The 16,743-nt window shown below is 51.3% G+C and overlaps 1 protein-coding gene across 3 annotated transcripts; it reads left to right on the top strand.

Annotated features, from left to right (window-relative positions):
• Positions 1–5,354: 5,354 nt before the first annotated feature.
• Positions 5,355–16,129, top strand: METTL21C (methyltransferase 21C, AARS1 lysine). 3 transcript variants are annotated; one of them, XM_080798336.1, is made up of 6 exons: positions 5,355–5,587; positions 5,755–5,825; positions 7,947–8,093; positions 11,129–11,280; positions 13,994–14,111; positions 15,086–16,129. In XM_080798336.1, exons 3-6 carry the CDS (start codon positions 7,958–7,960, stop codon positions 15,478–15,480), a joined length of 801 nt encoding a protein of 266 aa, XP_080654462.1. In that variant the 5' UTR covers positions 5,355–5,587; positions 5,755–5,825; positions 7,947–7,957; the 3' UTR covers positions 15,481–16,129. The 3 variants fall into 3 exon arrangements, with proteins under 3 accessions (XP_080654462.1, XP_080654461.1, XP_080654463.1); XM_080798335.1 differs by lacking the exon at positions 5,355–5,587 and adding an exon at positions 6,402–6,466 and having other exon boundaries at positions 5,793–5,825; XM_080798337.1 differs by lacking the exons at positions 5,355–5,587; positions 5,755–5,825 and adding an exon at positions 6,610–6,669.
• Positions 16,130–16,743: the final 614 nt, after the last annotated feature.

The following is a 16,743-nucleotide window of genomic DNA, read 5'->3' on the forward strand; positions in this document are numbered from 1 at the left end:
TCCTCTCTTCCCCTATGATCTGTTTTATTTCTTAAATTCCAGATATGAGTGAGATTATATAATAATTGTCTCTCTGATTGACTTATTTCACTTAGCCTTATACCCTCTAGTTCCATCCTTGTCGTTGCAAATGGCAAGAGTTTATTTTTTTTATGGCTGAGTCATATTCCATTGTGTATACATACCACATCTTCTTTATCCATTCATCTGTCAATGGACATCTAGGACATCTTTCCATAGTTTGGCTATTATAGACATTGCTGCTATAAACACTGGGGTGCAGGCACCCCTTTGGATCACTACATTTGTATCTTTGGGGTAAATACCCAGTAGTGCAATTGCTGGGTCATAGTGTAGCTCTATTTTCAACTTTTTGAAGAACCTCCATACCGTCTTCCAGAGTGGCTGCACCAGCTGGCATTCCCACTCGCAGTGTAAGAGGTTTCCCCTTTCTCTACATCCTCGCCAACATCTCTCCATTCCTGACTTGTTAATTTTAGCCATTCTGACTGGTGTGAGGTGGTATCTTGTTGTGGTTTTGATTTGTATTTTCCTGACGCCGAGTGATATGGAGCACCTTTTCATGTGTCTGTTGGCCATCTGGATGTCTTCTTTACAGACATGTCTGTCCATGTCTTCTGTCCACTTCTTGATTGGATTATTTGTTCCTTGGGTGTTGAGCTGGATAAGTTCTTTATAGATTTTGGATACTAGCCCTTTATCTGATAAGACATTTGCAAGTATCTTCTCCTGTGCTGGACATGCATTTTTAAAGCATATTTGAAAACACTTTACCCAGTACCTTATGTGTTCAGAGTGGGAAGGAACATCTGTATCAGCTTTGTCAGCAAACATGGATGGAGTGAACTTTTATTTTCTTCTGTAACTTTATGGATGCACACATATCCTAGGGTCCAAATTCCTCTCAGATGAACTAATGATAACGTCAACACGGTCCCTGTAATGTCCAAAAGCGTTTCATGTGCTCTGCCTCACGTGACCTTTAAGAGAACCTGGGGCATGGTAGAGGTGTTCTCACCTCCCCCCCAACAGACCAAGGCAACAGAGCCTGGAGATGTGGCTTCCGTGCGATCCCCCAACTGGAGCCCAAGAGGGCGGGTTTCCCATGGAGCTGCCCTGCCCTCTCTGCTGCTTTCTACCCGGACTGAGACTGAGATACTTCCACATGTTTTCCCCCATCCATGACACCACAGCTGCAGATGAAAACACGCATTTCTCAGATGAGCCCGCCCTGGAATGGGGGGAAAGAATGAAAGGAATTCCCCCTTTGTGCTGCATCCCAGAATAGGGCCACCAGGTAAACATTCTTTCCTAATAGAAATCTGTTGGGGAAACATTATTACCTTCCTGAATGCCAGTCAACTGCTGTTGCTAAAATCGGAGCATGATTCGTTACCACTAAGTCCCTCTAAAAAGTGCCATTTCCAAGCAGCTGATGGCCATGTGGAAGGGACAGCTGGCGTTGGAGGCGCCGGCCTCTGGGGGAGGGCAGCTGTCAGGCTCCTCTCGGTCACCACTGGTGCCTGGTGGGCCTGACTGGGACCCTGGAACCGAGGGGCTGCTTCTCGCCCTCGCTCTCCAAGTTCAATCACTGTGAGACTGGTTTTCTATACAGATAGATTCATTTGGTTCCCTAAGCCGTTATTTATTACATTTTAAATTAGGAGGAATGTTATTCGCCAACTAGCCCCAAATTCCTAGACGTTCCAATGTCAGAATCCGTTATCTAAGCCCGTTTCCCAAGTGTGACATTCCTCCCTGTAATTAATATCACAGGCTTATTACTCAGCTCCAAGGCGTTCTTGGCTGTGTTGACGACATGACCCCTGGCCATTACCAATTGTGATTTACACATGGCGGCAGGGAAAGATGCTTCGAAAATAACAAGACGTTTTCTTTGAGGGTGAAATCTGGTTTGAGAACTGGCTTGGGAAAAAATTAAAAATAGCAACAAATAACTAAGTTCACCTGCTCTCCAAAAGGCAGGTAAGGCCCTGGAGGCTGTTCCCAGGCATCCAGTGAGAGCCGCTCTATAAGGCAGGTGATTTATGGACCGCTGCGTCTCTCCGTGTGGCTGGTGTGGGGAGCAGCCATGTGCTATTTTTAAGATGAAATGACTACAACCTCACTTGCTCTTTCCAAACAGGTTGGATTCTTCCACTCGTGTTCTCCTCCCTCCCTGGTAACGTGGATCATTATGTAGAAGGTGTTTAAAAGGAAAAGGAAGGAAATTCTTCTATGTCCACAAGACTGGCAAAACTTAAGTGGTGCTTGAATGGTTTCTGAACACCGACTATAAAATTTCTGATGGTGGTCTTTCTTTAGCACGAGGGGAAGCCATCGTGTTCACAGCCCAGCCAAACCCCGACAAGAAGAGTTGCATTCTATGCCACCACACGGGCAGGCTGTCCGTGTGCGCGCGCCCGCGCTGCCGGGGGCTCTAAGTCCTTTCATCCCCCTGGCAGCACTGGTGGACGCTCTCCCCTGGCATCTCAGGGGCGGCCCCCGGTGTCTGGCCAAGGAGGGGTGTTGAAGCAGCCTAAAATCATTTGACAGAAAGGATTATGAACTTGGAGCCGCTGTGTTAGCAGAGAGTTGAGGGACCATAAATTAAGGAATTAGGTTTCACTCTGACCAAACACACGGGAAATCCCACGCATCCCTGAGTGCTGGTTACCAGGGTGTTTAGAAAACATCCAGTTCTGCAATGAATCCCCAGCCCCCCGGAAGGGAGTCCTCACACCGTCTCCCCCGTAAGTAAGTACGGTGGACACATCTTCTATTTGCCCGACCAGCAATCTTTCCTTTGTAGAATTTTGGTGACAGTCATGTGAAAAGCAGTGCGCCTCCCCTTCCCGGTCCCGGGGAGCAGCCAATTAGGTTCTTGTCCGCGGTCACCTGGGAGCACGTGCCCACTGAGGGGGAGGCATGAACCTCGGCTGGTGCTTCCGAGTTAGAGAGCAGTAGCTCCGCTCCCTCCAGAGGCGATGGCCAGTAAGACTTAGGCCACCCTCCATCCTAGAGAGGACGGGCGTCCCTTTTGAAATTGTGTTGATGGAAATAAGAATGTACACACGGGGTGGCCAGGATGGGGAAGAAAGCCATCCAGTACGCTGGCTCGTTGTGGGGCCAGCACTCCTCCTTCAGCTCCCAACCCTATTCCTCATGATTTGGTGGGTCTCACATGCTCCAGCCCTACCTAGAGGATCTTGAAGCCGTTGGGCATCGCTCACCCCTCTCGGACGCATCGCCATCCTCCAGCTGCTGGTTTCTGCCTCCGTGCGCTGTGGTGCCGGAAGCCTCCGGAAGCCCTTTGAACCTGGAATGGGATAATTCTGAGCTGTGTGTTTCGCCTCATCTCCCAGCCTTGCCCCACGGGTGCAAGTTGTCTTGCCCCGGCAGCAGCTGACTGGGCAGAACACCCCTTGCCGGCCGCCCACACTTTCCCTGGATGATTCTTCTTCTCCTCCCCCTCCCTGCACCCCCCAATCCTTTCTCAAATCCTTGACTCTGGGTCTGCTCCCAGGAGGAACCTGTTGGAGCCAGAGGGTGTCTTATTGGCTTTATCTATAGGACAGTCTGGAAACACTAATCCTCGCATCTTATGGGTGAGGACACTGAGGCGAAGGAGGCAGTGATCACCCAGCTCATAGACGGTGTGTGTAGGATGGAAATTAGAATTGATCCTGTGGCCCCTGGCTGGCTCATGCGGTAGAGCAGGTGAGTCTTGATCTCAAGGTCATGAGTTTGAGCCCCACACTGTGGGTAGTTTACTTACCAAAAAAAAAAAAAAAAAAAAAAAAGGTGTCCTGAGAATTCACCCCACAACTCTTATCCTGCACAAGACAAGGGTTTCTCAGGCTCAGCCTGGGTGACATTTTGGGCAGGATTGCTCTGTGCTGTGAAGGGTTGTCTTGTGTAACGCAGAGTGTTTGGTAGCCCCCTCTACCCCCACCTCGGCCTCTATGCACTAAATAACAATTGCTCTCTGCCCTCGCTATGATGAGCAACAAGATCTCCAAACTGCCAAGGGTCCCTGGGAGGAGGGATGGATTCCTCCATGGTGAGGACCACTGGCTGAGAGAGTTAGGTTCAGTTGGAAAAATGTTGTGAGAGATCAGAGGTCTACACCTCTGAAGAAAGGCAGACAGACCGCACCTGGCCTGTTTATTGACCCTGTATAAACCTTTGGTCCAATCTGGTGTCTTCTAACTCCAGGTCTGGCCCATTTTCCATTATGCTGGCTCCCTGAGATCAATTGTTCCATTGTTCTGCTTGTTAAAAAGTTCTTTCCTGTTGAGACCAAATGTCCTTCCCAGGCACTTACTTCATCCATGTGTCCTCCAGAGCCATGCCCGAAGCCTAATCCCTTGTCATGGGCTGACATTTCAACTATGTGAGAGTCGGTCATGTGTCCCCTGCCCTATAGATTGGCACCAGCCATGAGCCAGCTGCTGAAAACACATAGGGGGACGGCTGTGGGACTTGGAGTTCAAACCTCTAGGCTCTCTCCCAACCTTTGAGCCAGAATTTCCAGAAGCCCGGAGTCTATGTGTTCTAAAGCTTCCAGGTAATTCTGACATAGCCAGTGTTTAGGGACACATTCATGTACACTGCAATCAGTTTTTAGAAGTTATTTATACAATTGTAATGATGACCACCTTTTTGCTACTTCTAATATCTAGGGGTGCTTACATAGCGGTGGTGACCCCTGGTGGAAACCAGTTACCCAAGTGACACATCAGAGGGCTGGACCACTTGGGGAGGACAACAGCATCCTTATGACAGATTTGAGCAAGGCTCCGGGTCACCTCCCCTCGTTTAGGGAGAGCAAACCTAATGGACATGGGATCACAGTGCGTTCAGATGAGGATCCTAACTTCAAAGAAATGCACATAAAGAAAAAAAAAATGACAGCAGCGAAGAGAGTACCAGGGTGGAGTAAAAACATAAAAATAGGCTCTTGTATCCACTCAAGCTCAGTCACTATTCACTCAGTCTCCCACAAACACGAGTGATTGTTTAATTCCCATCTTCTAAGGTTTTAATGAACGTGCCCTATATTCTATTTTAAGGGTTCCCAGGCTTCCCAAATGAGCACACGATTTTCCTCCTTTTTAAACTGCCCTTTTCCTCAATGAAAGAAATTGCAAAGGCTTCCTTTTTTCTTGGAAGAGTTTTTTGGGTTTCCTGTTCATTGTTGCACCGGCTAAAAACTCCTCAAGCAAGCTGAAGCCTTTACCTCACGTGCCTTCTAGTTAGGTGTTCTCCTGTCTTATCCGGTAGAGTCCTGTGCTCCTTCCGGCTGCTCGGGGCAGGGTCCGGGACCGTCCACGGCAGGCACAACTCCTCCCTTTGGCCGCAGCAGTCCCGCTGATGAGCACAGAGGAAGTCTGCGCGTCTGTAGACAGCCCAGCCGGCCCCACCCCCACTTCTTTTTAAAGTGAAATGTGTCTACATTTTAAACTCCATCGTGGCAACCGGACACCGTAGAGGAGAGCCTCGGTTCCGCTGGAGGCATTTTCTGGATCTTCTGTGATTCCGTTCCACGTTGCAAGGATTGCGTGTGAGTATGTAGGAAAGAGAGAGAGAGAGAACATTGAGAATTGAGAGAGGGAGAGAGAACGAATATTCTAGCAAAGTAACGTGCCCGAGTCCTGGTGGGTCATGCTACCCTAAATAACTTGGGCTTGCACTGGCTGGCTTTTGTCCATAAAATGTTAATCCTTTCAGGTGCGGATCTATATAAAACACCGGGGATTTAAGGGTGCACAGAAATCTCACCCTCTCTTCTGCTATGTAAGGTAATGTGTAAACTAACAGTTTGCAAGGATTTCGAGGGGACTAACCTTTGAAAAACTTCCTGAAGTTTTATCAAATACTAACACGTGCCATATGGCACATGCTACATCAGACTAAGGGCGCCAGGCAGAGGGCACTGTCACTGTCTTCTAGATCGCCTTTCAAGGCACACGTGTCAGGGGAAAAGTTACTTTCTCACATCACCTATGACGATGGGGGATGGAGTCGTTTGCTTTCATAAGGAAAAGCGCACCTGGTATTGGAAAAATAATTCTCCTTCGCTTGCAGGCAAAACGAGGAAATGTCTGAAATGTAATGCCCAGGGTCCCCTGGTGTGGGAGGAGTGTGGCTTGCATGGCTGCCCTCCTGGCTTCGGACAGAACGGTCGCCGCTGTGCGTGAGATGCTTTGCATGGCTTCCCTCCCCTCGCTCCCGCAACCGCCGCAGGAGGGAGGTATCCCCGCGATCTCCATCCTCCACGAGGAACGCACACGGCGGAGCTAAGATTCAGAGGCAGGGTCCTCCCCACGGCGTGGAGGTTTCCTTCCTGAAGACGCTGTTTACTCATCAACAACCAGGCTGCCATCTTTCAGGGGAGCAGTTAACTTCCTGGAGTCGGGGGATGCTCGAAAGGAATGAATGGGTAAGGATCTGCCAGAGAGAGAACTTCTGCGCGAAGCACAGACCCGCGAGGCCCTCTGGCTGGTTTGCTGAGTTGCAGAAGGGGGGGCAAGTATTTGATCATTCCATTCTAGAGCCGATGAAAAGGTTAAATTGCTTTCACAGCGATCTCAGTTGTTTGCAGTCCTGTTGAGAATTAACGTGAGGGACACGCGACCTGTCCAGGTGTGCAGTGGAGTGACATTTGCTTCGGGGGCTGTGCCTTCTTGCGTTTTGTCTGTTCGCTCACTGGAGTAAGCCAGTGCCCGAATGGCTTTTGGTCATCTGGGCAGTGGCGGAACGGCCGGCGTGTCTGGTTGCTCTCCCCGCTTGGCTGGAGAGATGGGATGGGGCGACTCTGGGGTGTAGAGACTGAGGATGGTAAACACAGGGGTGGAAAATCATTCACATTTTGTAAACAAACAAACAAAAAACTAGGAAACATCACGGTGGTGGCTAAGCATTTTGAGTCATTTCAGAGGCAAGTAGGCAAGGGAACCCACGGCTGCCCAAGCCCACCCAAGGTGCACCTGCCGGCCGGGTAAGAATGTAGGTTCTGCAGCTGGACCTCCTGGCTTTGGCTCCGCCACTGTCTTGGGCTGCTTTTCGAGCTCTCTGTGCCTGGGTTGCTCGCATCTGAGAAGAGGCATAATAATAGGTTCTATTTCATAGGGGCGATTGCTGGGACTAGATGAATCGATACACTTACGGCAGCAGACCAGGGTTTGGCAACGGTACCCGGCCTGCGGTGATGTCATATGTTACTATTTTGGTACAGATCAGTGATCCCCACAGCCAGGTCTCCTTCTCTAAATCAGGTGGTTTTCCTCACTTTCACTCTCCTGTTTCCCACTGTGTCCCTGGGAAGTGGAAAGATACTATATTATCCCTTTTTGCTGATGAAGAAATGGCGCAAGGAGATTAAGTGAGTTGCCAAGGGCCCCAGTGGGGAGCCACGTCAGCCTCCTGGCTCAGCCCCCAGCACTTTCTATGATCTTGCAATAAAGCCTCAGATGAGAAGGGAGCAGCCCTGTGTTTGGTCCAAATCCTGCCTTCTCATCCACGAGATCATTAATTCCCTCCATCCACACGGTGTCCCCCTGATGGTAGGATGTGTTCCTGGATCAGAGTCCCTTCATTAAGATTCATTTCCCATTAGACATTAGACATAAGCTATTAGACATTTTAAACCCCAGCCACGTCGTGCCTGTCCTCTGGCAATGCTTGCTCTGTTTTTGCATATCTTGATGCCTAGAACAGGTGCGATGTTGTTTAATGGTCCCCCTCCCCTTTGCTCTGCAAAACTAGGATGGCAGCTCCTTGGGTAGCTGCTTTGCTAACCGGGGGGAAACTAAGCTGAAAAGCAGGGGTTCTTTTCGGCTCAGCAGATGCTAAGGCGATAAGCTGCACCTTTTAGAGCCTCTGGGAGGCTCAGCCAGCCTGTCCGGTTCTCTGCTCTCCAGCGGCTGCGGTTATGGACGTGTGTCTACACTCCGGGCAGCAGCAGCCCAGGCGCCTGCGGGAAGCACGATGCACCCCAGATGGGGGCTTAGAGCCGGAGGTGGCGGAGGGAGCTCTCCAGGAGGATGGCACCGGCAGACCCCCAGGAGGTAACCTGCGTCCTCACCAGGACACCTTGTCACTTGCTTTCCTGGCCGTGGCATTTATCAGTTAACTTCAGTGACAAGATTTCCCATCTCCTTTTAATTCTAGATTGTTCCTATGAGTGAAGCTTAGTAGAAAAGTGCCTTTAGGCAAGCGTGAGCAGAGCATTAAATGTAATCCCTATTTTTTCATTATTTGCTTATCTAAATTTGTCTTGTCCTGTGTATAAATCTCAAATGGTTATATTTTTGTCACAAGAACTTTTAAAAAGGAACAAAATCTTGATTCACGTCGTTTTTCGCCGATATGTTTCTGGCAGCTGTGTCGTATGCGGATTGCATTTCTGGACAGGGGCGCAGTAGTAATAAACAATAAACCTAACAAATAATGTCAGAAAAGCCGACGTATGGCATTTCAAACATTTATCATCATTGAACACGGTAAAATTATATTCCAATTCACTAAGACAGGATGCTATCTATTTTTACTAAACTAGTTTACATAAAAGGCAATTCTATCTCTAAAATCTGATCTCTCTAAAACTCTCAGACTAACATCGATAAATGAAAACATTGTGTGTAATAAGCATACATTTCTTTATCTTTATCAAACATAGAAGGGTCTTATGGGAGAATATTTATGTGCCCACGTTTCTTTATAACGTGGGTTGGGAAAATAGATCAGCTCCCTTGCCTGTAAAATGATGAGCCATTCCAGATCAGCCCATTGACTTCTTCTACCGTCTTGAGAGAAAAATAGGTCCCCAGCTGGTGCGCTGTGGAAGGGAAGAAGGACCCGACGGAGCCACGGTAGGGGAGGGACGTCTGGAGGGGATGGCACAGGTCCCGGCTGGCCTGGCTGCAGCGGGTCACCTACCCCAGTGAGGAAACCTCAGAGGAAAAGGGAGCAGCCCTGTCCCAATTCCTTGCCCCGACCAGCCTGCCCCAGCCCTTGAATTTCAGGGACTTTTTTGTGAGGGTTGTTGTTAAACATGGCCATTATTGAAATGTAAGTTATGGAAACTCACCACTAAATAGATGATACAAAAGGCAAAGGTATATTTAAAAACCAAGGCGATGAATACTCACAACTCATCATGACTTACTTTACTCCGTTTTGAGGTTGTCTTTATGGCGCACACGCGCTTCTGCTTCCTGGCGGCTGCTGCCCTGCCCGGTGGAGAGCGGGGGGAAGGCACCCGTCTCGGTGGGCAGCCCGTGTCTTTCCCGGGTACGTGCGTGGGCAGTTTGGAATGGGAGCACCCCCACCGTGGTGATCTTCAACCCCTACAAACCAGTGCTTCTTCCCCTCGTCCCGAGCTGGTGGTTGAACATTTCCCGGCCGCTGTCTATTCCTCTGCCTTCTGCCCGTCTCTCCAACGGGTCTGTCAGCCTCTCAGCTCGAGGGCACAGGCTAGGGCCTCTTTGGTCATTCACAGAGAATGAGTTGGTGGTACGAGATGTTAGGAGCTTCCCCTAAGACGAGGTGGGTGAGGGCCAGAGGTCTCCCTCCCGCCCCTCCCGCACAATGTCTCCCGTCTGACTTGCTCACTGTTTATTAGCAGGTTCCTGCAAGGTCGGTGAAGTCCCAGGTGTCTGGAAGCTCACCTTTTAGGTCAGGGCCCAGAATTCTCCCCCGCGGGTAGATCTCACACTGCCTTACACCAGTGGGGGGTAGGGGAGGGCGGCAGCTGCACCTGGAGAGCTGCGGACATCCGTCGCGCTCCCTGACGACCCTGTCGCTGTGCTCAAAGACCGTTTCTCAATTTGCCGCACAAGGACACTTTTTGGGTAAAATACAACAAAAATTCACTTCTAGAAAAACCCGATGAAAATGCTTGCGAAGACAAAACACAAGCCCCGTGTTTCGGGAACTGGACGGGTCAGATTGCTGGAACCATTTCTAGGAGTGGACTCCGGATGTCTGCTCCTCTGCGAACCCGTGCGGGTGTGCAGACCCGCAGCGCAGGATGGCTCTCGCGCCGGTGCTAATCAGCGACCCCCGAAATTGCCTGCCCCCCAATAGGCTTCTGCAGACACCCTCCACCCCCACCCCGGATTTGTGCCCCAGCCCACCTCCTCCTCTAACGCCTCGAGGGGACATTTCTGATTAGAGCAGCTCCAAGGTGAACCGACCACTCCTTGTGGCCGTGTTCCGGAGCCCACACTCCACCTGCGGCTACAGAGGACCCCGGTGGGTCTCAGGGAGCAAAGGCAGGGTTCCTGCCAGTTTCCCTCCCGCTCCTCCCTGCCCATTCCTTCCCACCGCACGACCCGCGGCTTCTCTTCTGCTGACCGCCCTGGTGTGCTTGTGCCCGCGTGCCCACCCCTGACATTTTCACGCGCTGCTCGTCTTATCCTGAAAGACTCAGCAAAACCGGCACAGTCTGCCCTTCTGTGATGTCAGCCGCCATCAGGTGCTCTTTTCCACCCATTTTACGTGCTATTTGAGAGCTGCTCATGAGTTTAAAGGGTATTTAAAGCAAGTGTAACTTAATAGGCCGGGCTCATCTGACCGCCTCCCCCAGGACCGCGGAGCCGGCTCGTCTTTGGGTGACCTGCACCTTTTGAGGAGCAGTTGTAGGAAGGGTTTAAGGAACACACTCCAGCCAACGTGTGGGAATGTTACTTCGCTTCAAGACCTAAAAATAGTCAGGTCTGTGTTTGCCCAGGGCCTCCGCCAGACGGCTCATCGGCTCATCGGCTCATTCCTGCCCTGCTGCTGGCCGGCTGGTTTTCTCCGGCCGGACAGAGGGCTGGGGATGGAGCCGCACCTCTCTGGCCTCTGCCACGCAGCCCATCGGACCCAGAGCATCCCCTGCTGTCTCACCATCTCAAAGAAACATCACACCTGAACTTCGTGTCCCTGTCGCCCCGTGTCACTGTTTTGTGCTAATTTGCAGCCACGGTCACTGCCGGCGTCACCCTGTCTCTGTGGGAAAACCCAGTCCCTCCCCATCTTACCAGTTGTGCCCACTGTGTGCTTGATCTGGATCAACAAATCACGGAACCTGTTTTATTTTCTGCCCCCGCCCCCACAGATTCTAACAAGATAGAACCATCTCTTCGTAGCCTCCAGAAATTTGTTCCCACCGATTACGCCAGCTACACGCAGGAGCACTACCTGTTTGCAGGCACAGAGATCGTCATCCAAGAATCCATAGAGAGCTACGGAGCCGTGGTGTGGCCAGGGGTGAGACAGCCATTACCTTTGGGATGTCGGGGCTTCTGGGCCGACCGTTCCTCAAGGCGGGGCTGCCATGGACAGGCTGCCGAGTGCTCTCGAGACTTTGGGCTTCTGCAGGGGCGGGTAACTTGTTGGCCCGGGAGTTGGGGGTTCACTTGGCTTCGCAAAACCCCAGCATCTCTCCCAGAAGCCATCATCCCCTCTGGGTCATGTTTCCTGAAACATTATTTTTTTACATTACGATCAGCTTGACTATGTCAGGAAGATGAAAAATTCATACGGATTTTGAGAAAAAAGCCAATCAGAGCCATGTGCTGGCTTCCCTTCCCCACTGGGGGTGTTCCCAGGGAAGCAGGTAGGAAGTCGCCTCCCTCTCCTCCCCGCAGCAGCCCCACGAGGGGGAGGGGCACGGAAATGGGAAGAGGGTCTGTATCGGGGGTCAGTCTGCTAGTTTGGGCTGCTGGCTTCGCCTCCCTGACCTTTGTTTCCCTATGGGGGACAGTGGGCGGTGTGAGCCCTCGTGGAAACGCTGCGCATCACGCCCACCACCTGGGATACTAACACACACTGCACCTGCCCGCGGGGAGGTGGGGGCTCAGAAATGTTGAGTCATTTGGGAGAGCTGTGCCACCGGGTTTGGGACAGCGGCCCTCCGATGCCAGCTCTGCTGTTCTTTGAGAAGCTTCGGATCCAAGCTGCTCTGTCGTTGGTGGGGGATGGCCTGGGGTTGGGGTTCAAATACAGACAGGGGACTCGGAGGTGCTGCCACTCTCGGGGTGGGGGTGAGGGGCAGACGTGCCATGGAGCTCCGGGGGCCTTGCGGCCTGGGTACCAGTGGCAGGTGCTGGGGGACAAGGAGGGTGGATGACGGGGAGGAGCAGACAAAGGGCTCCAGCTCCTAGAGCCGCAATCCGCCCCCCCCGTCTCCCCGCAGCATGTCCCCCTTTGCAGGTAAGTAGGATTTCCTTCGCGGGGAAATCCTCTTGGGGTAGTAACGAGTCTGGAAACCCCCAAAGTGCTCCCAGCTTCCTGTTGTCAGAGATTCGGCGAATCGACGACCATAGCAGGTGCCAGGTCGGGAACGGAAGAGTATTTGTCCACGGGACGGTTTTGTTCTCACGGAGGCCTCATCGCTCACGCCCCAAACCCCGGCCTCTCCTGGCACCTCAGTGTCGCGACAGCTGCGAGGGAAGGGCTGACGCGAAGTGGGAAGACGCCCTTCGTCGGCGGCTCCGAGGGCAGCTGTCTGAGGAGGACATCGCTCTCCGCCGTCTGCTCCCCGGCCGGGAAGGTGGGGGTGTTCGCAGGGCCCTGGCTCCGGAGAAAAGCTTTGTCTCCAGGCCGCTCACCAGGCACCACGGATGCGAGTTTGGGAAAAGCCCTCGAAGCGCGTCTTCTTGGCGGCTCCAGGCGACGCGCTTCCTCCTACGGAAACCCGCGGCATCACGGATCACTAGCCTTTCTCTCCCCCCAGAAGCCCCTTCCCAGCGCCGAGCTCTCGGCGATGCTGCTTGGTTCGGCCCCCGCCCCCCATCCCCACCCTCCAGGCGCAGCGCCTCATCCTTCAGCGCCCAGGACACCCCTCGCCGCCCCCCCACCCCCCCGCAGCGTGTGCCTCCTTGACGCCCCTCCCCTGGCTGAGCGTCGGCCCCTCGCCAGCCCGGCTCAGCCCCCCGGAGAGGACGCGCGCCTGCCCGGTCTCGGGGCCTGTGGACTCTCCGCTGCGAGCACGCGGGGATGAGCGGCAGCACGGGCGGCCGCGGCTCCTGCGGCCCCAGCCCCGCCCCCCCCGCCCCCCCCCCGTCCGCCACGTGGCGTCCCCACAAGTTCAGAGCAGCCACGAGAAGACGGGAAGCCGGAGCGCGCACGGGCCAGAGTCCGGCTGGCTTGGTCCCCTGAGGATTCCCGTCCTCCTGCCGACCCCTCCCGGCTCGCTCCCCCGCGGCGCCGCTGAGACCCACCGGCACGGACGTGCGCGCCCCACGAGTCAGCGCAAATCCACGGCCGCCGTCTCTCCGGAGAAAGGTCAGGAGAAGGCGGAGGCGGAAGAGAATGAAGGGAGAAGGAAAGAACGTCTGCGCTTCTGTCTACAAAGTTATCTTAATTCGTGCACAGCAGGTCGGCCATGGCCCGGGGGGGCTGTAGAAGCGCCTTCTGGAACCCCCCTCCCCCGCTGCGCCCCACTGCCCCCAAGTGTGCGCACCCCTCGCAGCCCTGTATTGCTAGGCCGTGTGGATAGAGGACCGCCTAAAGGAATAAACTGCCCAGCTGTCCAGGGTAGCAGACAAAACTGTAACCCACTTGAACTTCGAGGAAGGAGTCGGGAGGGAAGTGGTGAAGATGTACAGCGGGGTTCTGGAAGCAGGTGGCAGCCGGTGAGACCAAACCAGAGCAAGAGGCTGCTGTTCTCAGGCCTCCTTCCCGGACTTGGAAGAGCCGAGGGCACCTTCCTCTTCCTGGACCCCCACCCAGAGCCTTCGGCTGGAGGCGAGTTAGCGAGTCTGTGTCTCCGGTTCCTCTGCTGCGGATCATGCCTTTCCTACGCCAGAGGTCCGAATAGGGCACTGAGGGCATATCTTCTCATGAGCCCCTCAATAAACTGCAACTATTATTAACCTCTCTCGTAGTATTTCGCTTGGGGTAGGGAAGGGGGGCTCCGGTCGCCACTATTTTCCAGTGTTTCAATGGTCAGGTGACAACTGCAAATATTTTGTTTTAGGCTACGGCTTTGTGCCAGTATTTGGAGGAACATACAGAGGAACTGAATCTCCAAGATGCTAAGATTCTTGAGATTGGTGCTGGACCAGGCCTCGTCTCCACTGTGGCCAGTATTTTAGGTTTGTCTCTTTACTCCTGACTTTGTTTCAAAACACGCTGGCTTTGACAGCCTTCTGTCTGGCCTGCTGCGACTCGGGTGCTTGGCCATGATTTCACTCATGGAATTGCCCAAAGTGTCATGAGCTAGGAATTAGTACTGTTAGCCCAAAAATAAGGTAATCCCACGTGAGAGAGTGGCTAGGAGACCTGCCTGGCCCAGCAGGGACCGAGGAAACTGACATTCGGGAACTGTGACTTTCCTGTTGTAAACAGCTACGTTATGCTGTCTCCTGGTTTTCGTTGTGAATATTAGAACTAACATTTTGAAGAAAAATGAGTGAGTTAATCCGAGGTGAAGACAGATTTATACACCAGATGCAGGTTGCGGGCAAGAGGTGGGTACAGATGAGGCATACTCGTGCCTACACTATTACAGAGCTTCTAGCAGAGCTAGAAATGGGCTGGTCTGCTTTGTGAACTCTCGTCACTAGCTTCAAAATGCCTAACAATGAACACATTTAGGTTGGAGACAGGCAGTCCTACAAAACAGATCAAGTCTTCAGATAAAGAGAGTTTTAGAAGGAAAAACATGATGAATTATTAAGCAGCTAATTATCCTGAAATCTCCCAACACCACTCAACCGTTTCTTAAAAAATGGTAACATTATTCTGTTTCAGTGGTTCTCTGCCAAAGGTGATTTTGCCCCATAAAGGACATTTGGCCACATCTAGAGACATTTTTGAGCGCCATGAGCTGGGGGTGGAGTCAGAGGGGAGAGACTGGGGACACTGTCACACATCGGACAGCGCACAGGGCAGAGCTCCCGTGGGAAGTTATCCAGCAGGATTGGGTCAAGGATGCCCAGCCCACATGTCAATTCGGACAAAGCTGAGAAGCCCAGTTCCGTTTCTTGTGTCTCCCTGAGCATCTATGTCCCCTATGCTGCCTGCACGTTTCCAGGTAATAAATACAATTTTTCTCTCTATGTCTTAGGAGCTCAAGTCACAGCAACGGATTTGCCTGATGTCCTAGGAAACCTGCAACACAATCTTCTGAAGAACACGTTAAAGCGCGCGGCGCACCTGCCGGAAGTGAGAGAGCTGGTCTGGGGGGAGAGCCTGGAGCAGCACTTGCCCAGGTCCACGTTTTATTACGACTATGTTCTGGCCTCGGACGTGGTCTACCACCACTACTTCCTGGACAAGCTGCTCGCCACCATGGCACACCTTTGTCAGCCAGGGACAGTATTGCTTTGGGCAAACAAATTCAGGTTCAGCACCGATTACGAATTCCTAGATAAATTCAAGCAAGTTTTTGACACAACACTCTTGGCTGAATTTCCAGAGTCTTCAGTCAAAATTTTCAAAGGAATGCTAAAATGGGATTAAATTAAACAGAGTGCCTTTCAAAACATCGGTGTGTCTTTGAGCGGTGTTAGAAATCATACTGTTAACAAAGGACTTTCTGTGAGATGGGGAAGGTGGTGCGTAATAACGACCTGTATGCCAAGAACAAACATAATTTTGTATTATGGCAGCTTTCTAAAATAACCTGCTTAGGATTATCTGGTTCATCTAAACATCTACAAAGAGTAATACGAAAACTTCAAAGTAGCTGTGTTGGCTTCCAAAAAGTCTCGATTGTTTGGCAGACTTTACGTGAATAAATTCATAAACAAGTGGATTTCCCCCTTGTTCTTTCTACTGCAAATCTGTCAGTACTATACTTTGGCCAAGTGCTTTTTGAAACTAAGCTTGAAAGGGTTCTTCTGTCTTAATTTTGAAGAATCTACTTACACAAATTTTAGCTGTAGCAAAAGGAGAGGCTATTGAGTGACAGAAAACAGTAACATGGACTAAAAGTGAAAAATATGGGAACGGTACTAGAATATGGAAATTGTCAAGGATGTTGTCTTGGAACCTCCTAGGAGAATCCACTCTACGAATACCCTGCTTCCACGCCAATGAATTGTTGGGATCATTTCAAGTTAGATTTCTGGATTGTCTGTCCCCCCCGCCCCAGACTTATGATTAAAATTTCTAGAAAAGTAGGAAAGAATGGAATTTTTGTTTGTTCTGATAAAGGAAGGCTACAAAAAATCTAAAGCATCATGATTATAAAACATGAAAAGCTTCTTCTCTGATAGGGGAAAACAACAAATAATTCAGCTACCACCATTTCTCAGCATTATACTTGAAGATTTAGCCAATGTGGGAAAGCAAAGGAATAAATCATACACATTTAGAATGCAAGAAAAGGGACACTATTTGTGGATGATAAGACTGTTGAATGTAAGCCAGGGTCAGCAAACCTTTTCTGTAAAGGGCCAGCTCATAAATATCCTCAGGCCACATACTGTTTCTACACAATATGTGTATTATATACATATTTACAGCCAATTACAAAAATTCAAGACCTACTCTTAGCTTGCGGACCCTGCAAAAAACCGGCTATGGATTGGATTACATGGTGGAGGCTCTGGATTGCTGACCCCTGGGACTGTGGATAAGCTACAGTGGCATTACTGGAACTCATGAGTTTAGCAAGGTTGTCCAGTGTCAATGTATAAAGCTCAGTGAATCATTAGAGCACGGGACCTGACCCTTAAATCTCTTCTTAGAATTATAAGTGGATTTCTTTCACATTTCCAG

The sequence above is a fragment of the Martes martes genome (genome assembly GCF_963455335.1).
Source record: "Martes martes genome assembly, chromosome: 3".
Lineage (NCBI taxonomy): Eukaryota > Metazoa > Chordata > Mammalia > Carnivora > Mustelidae > Martes > Martes martes.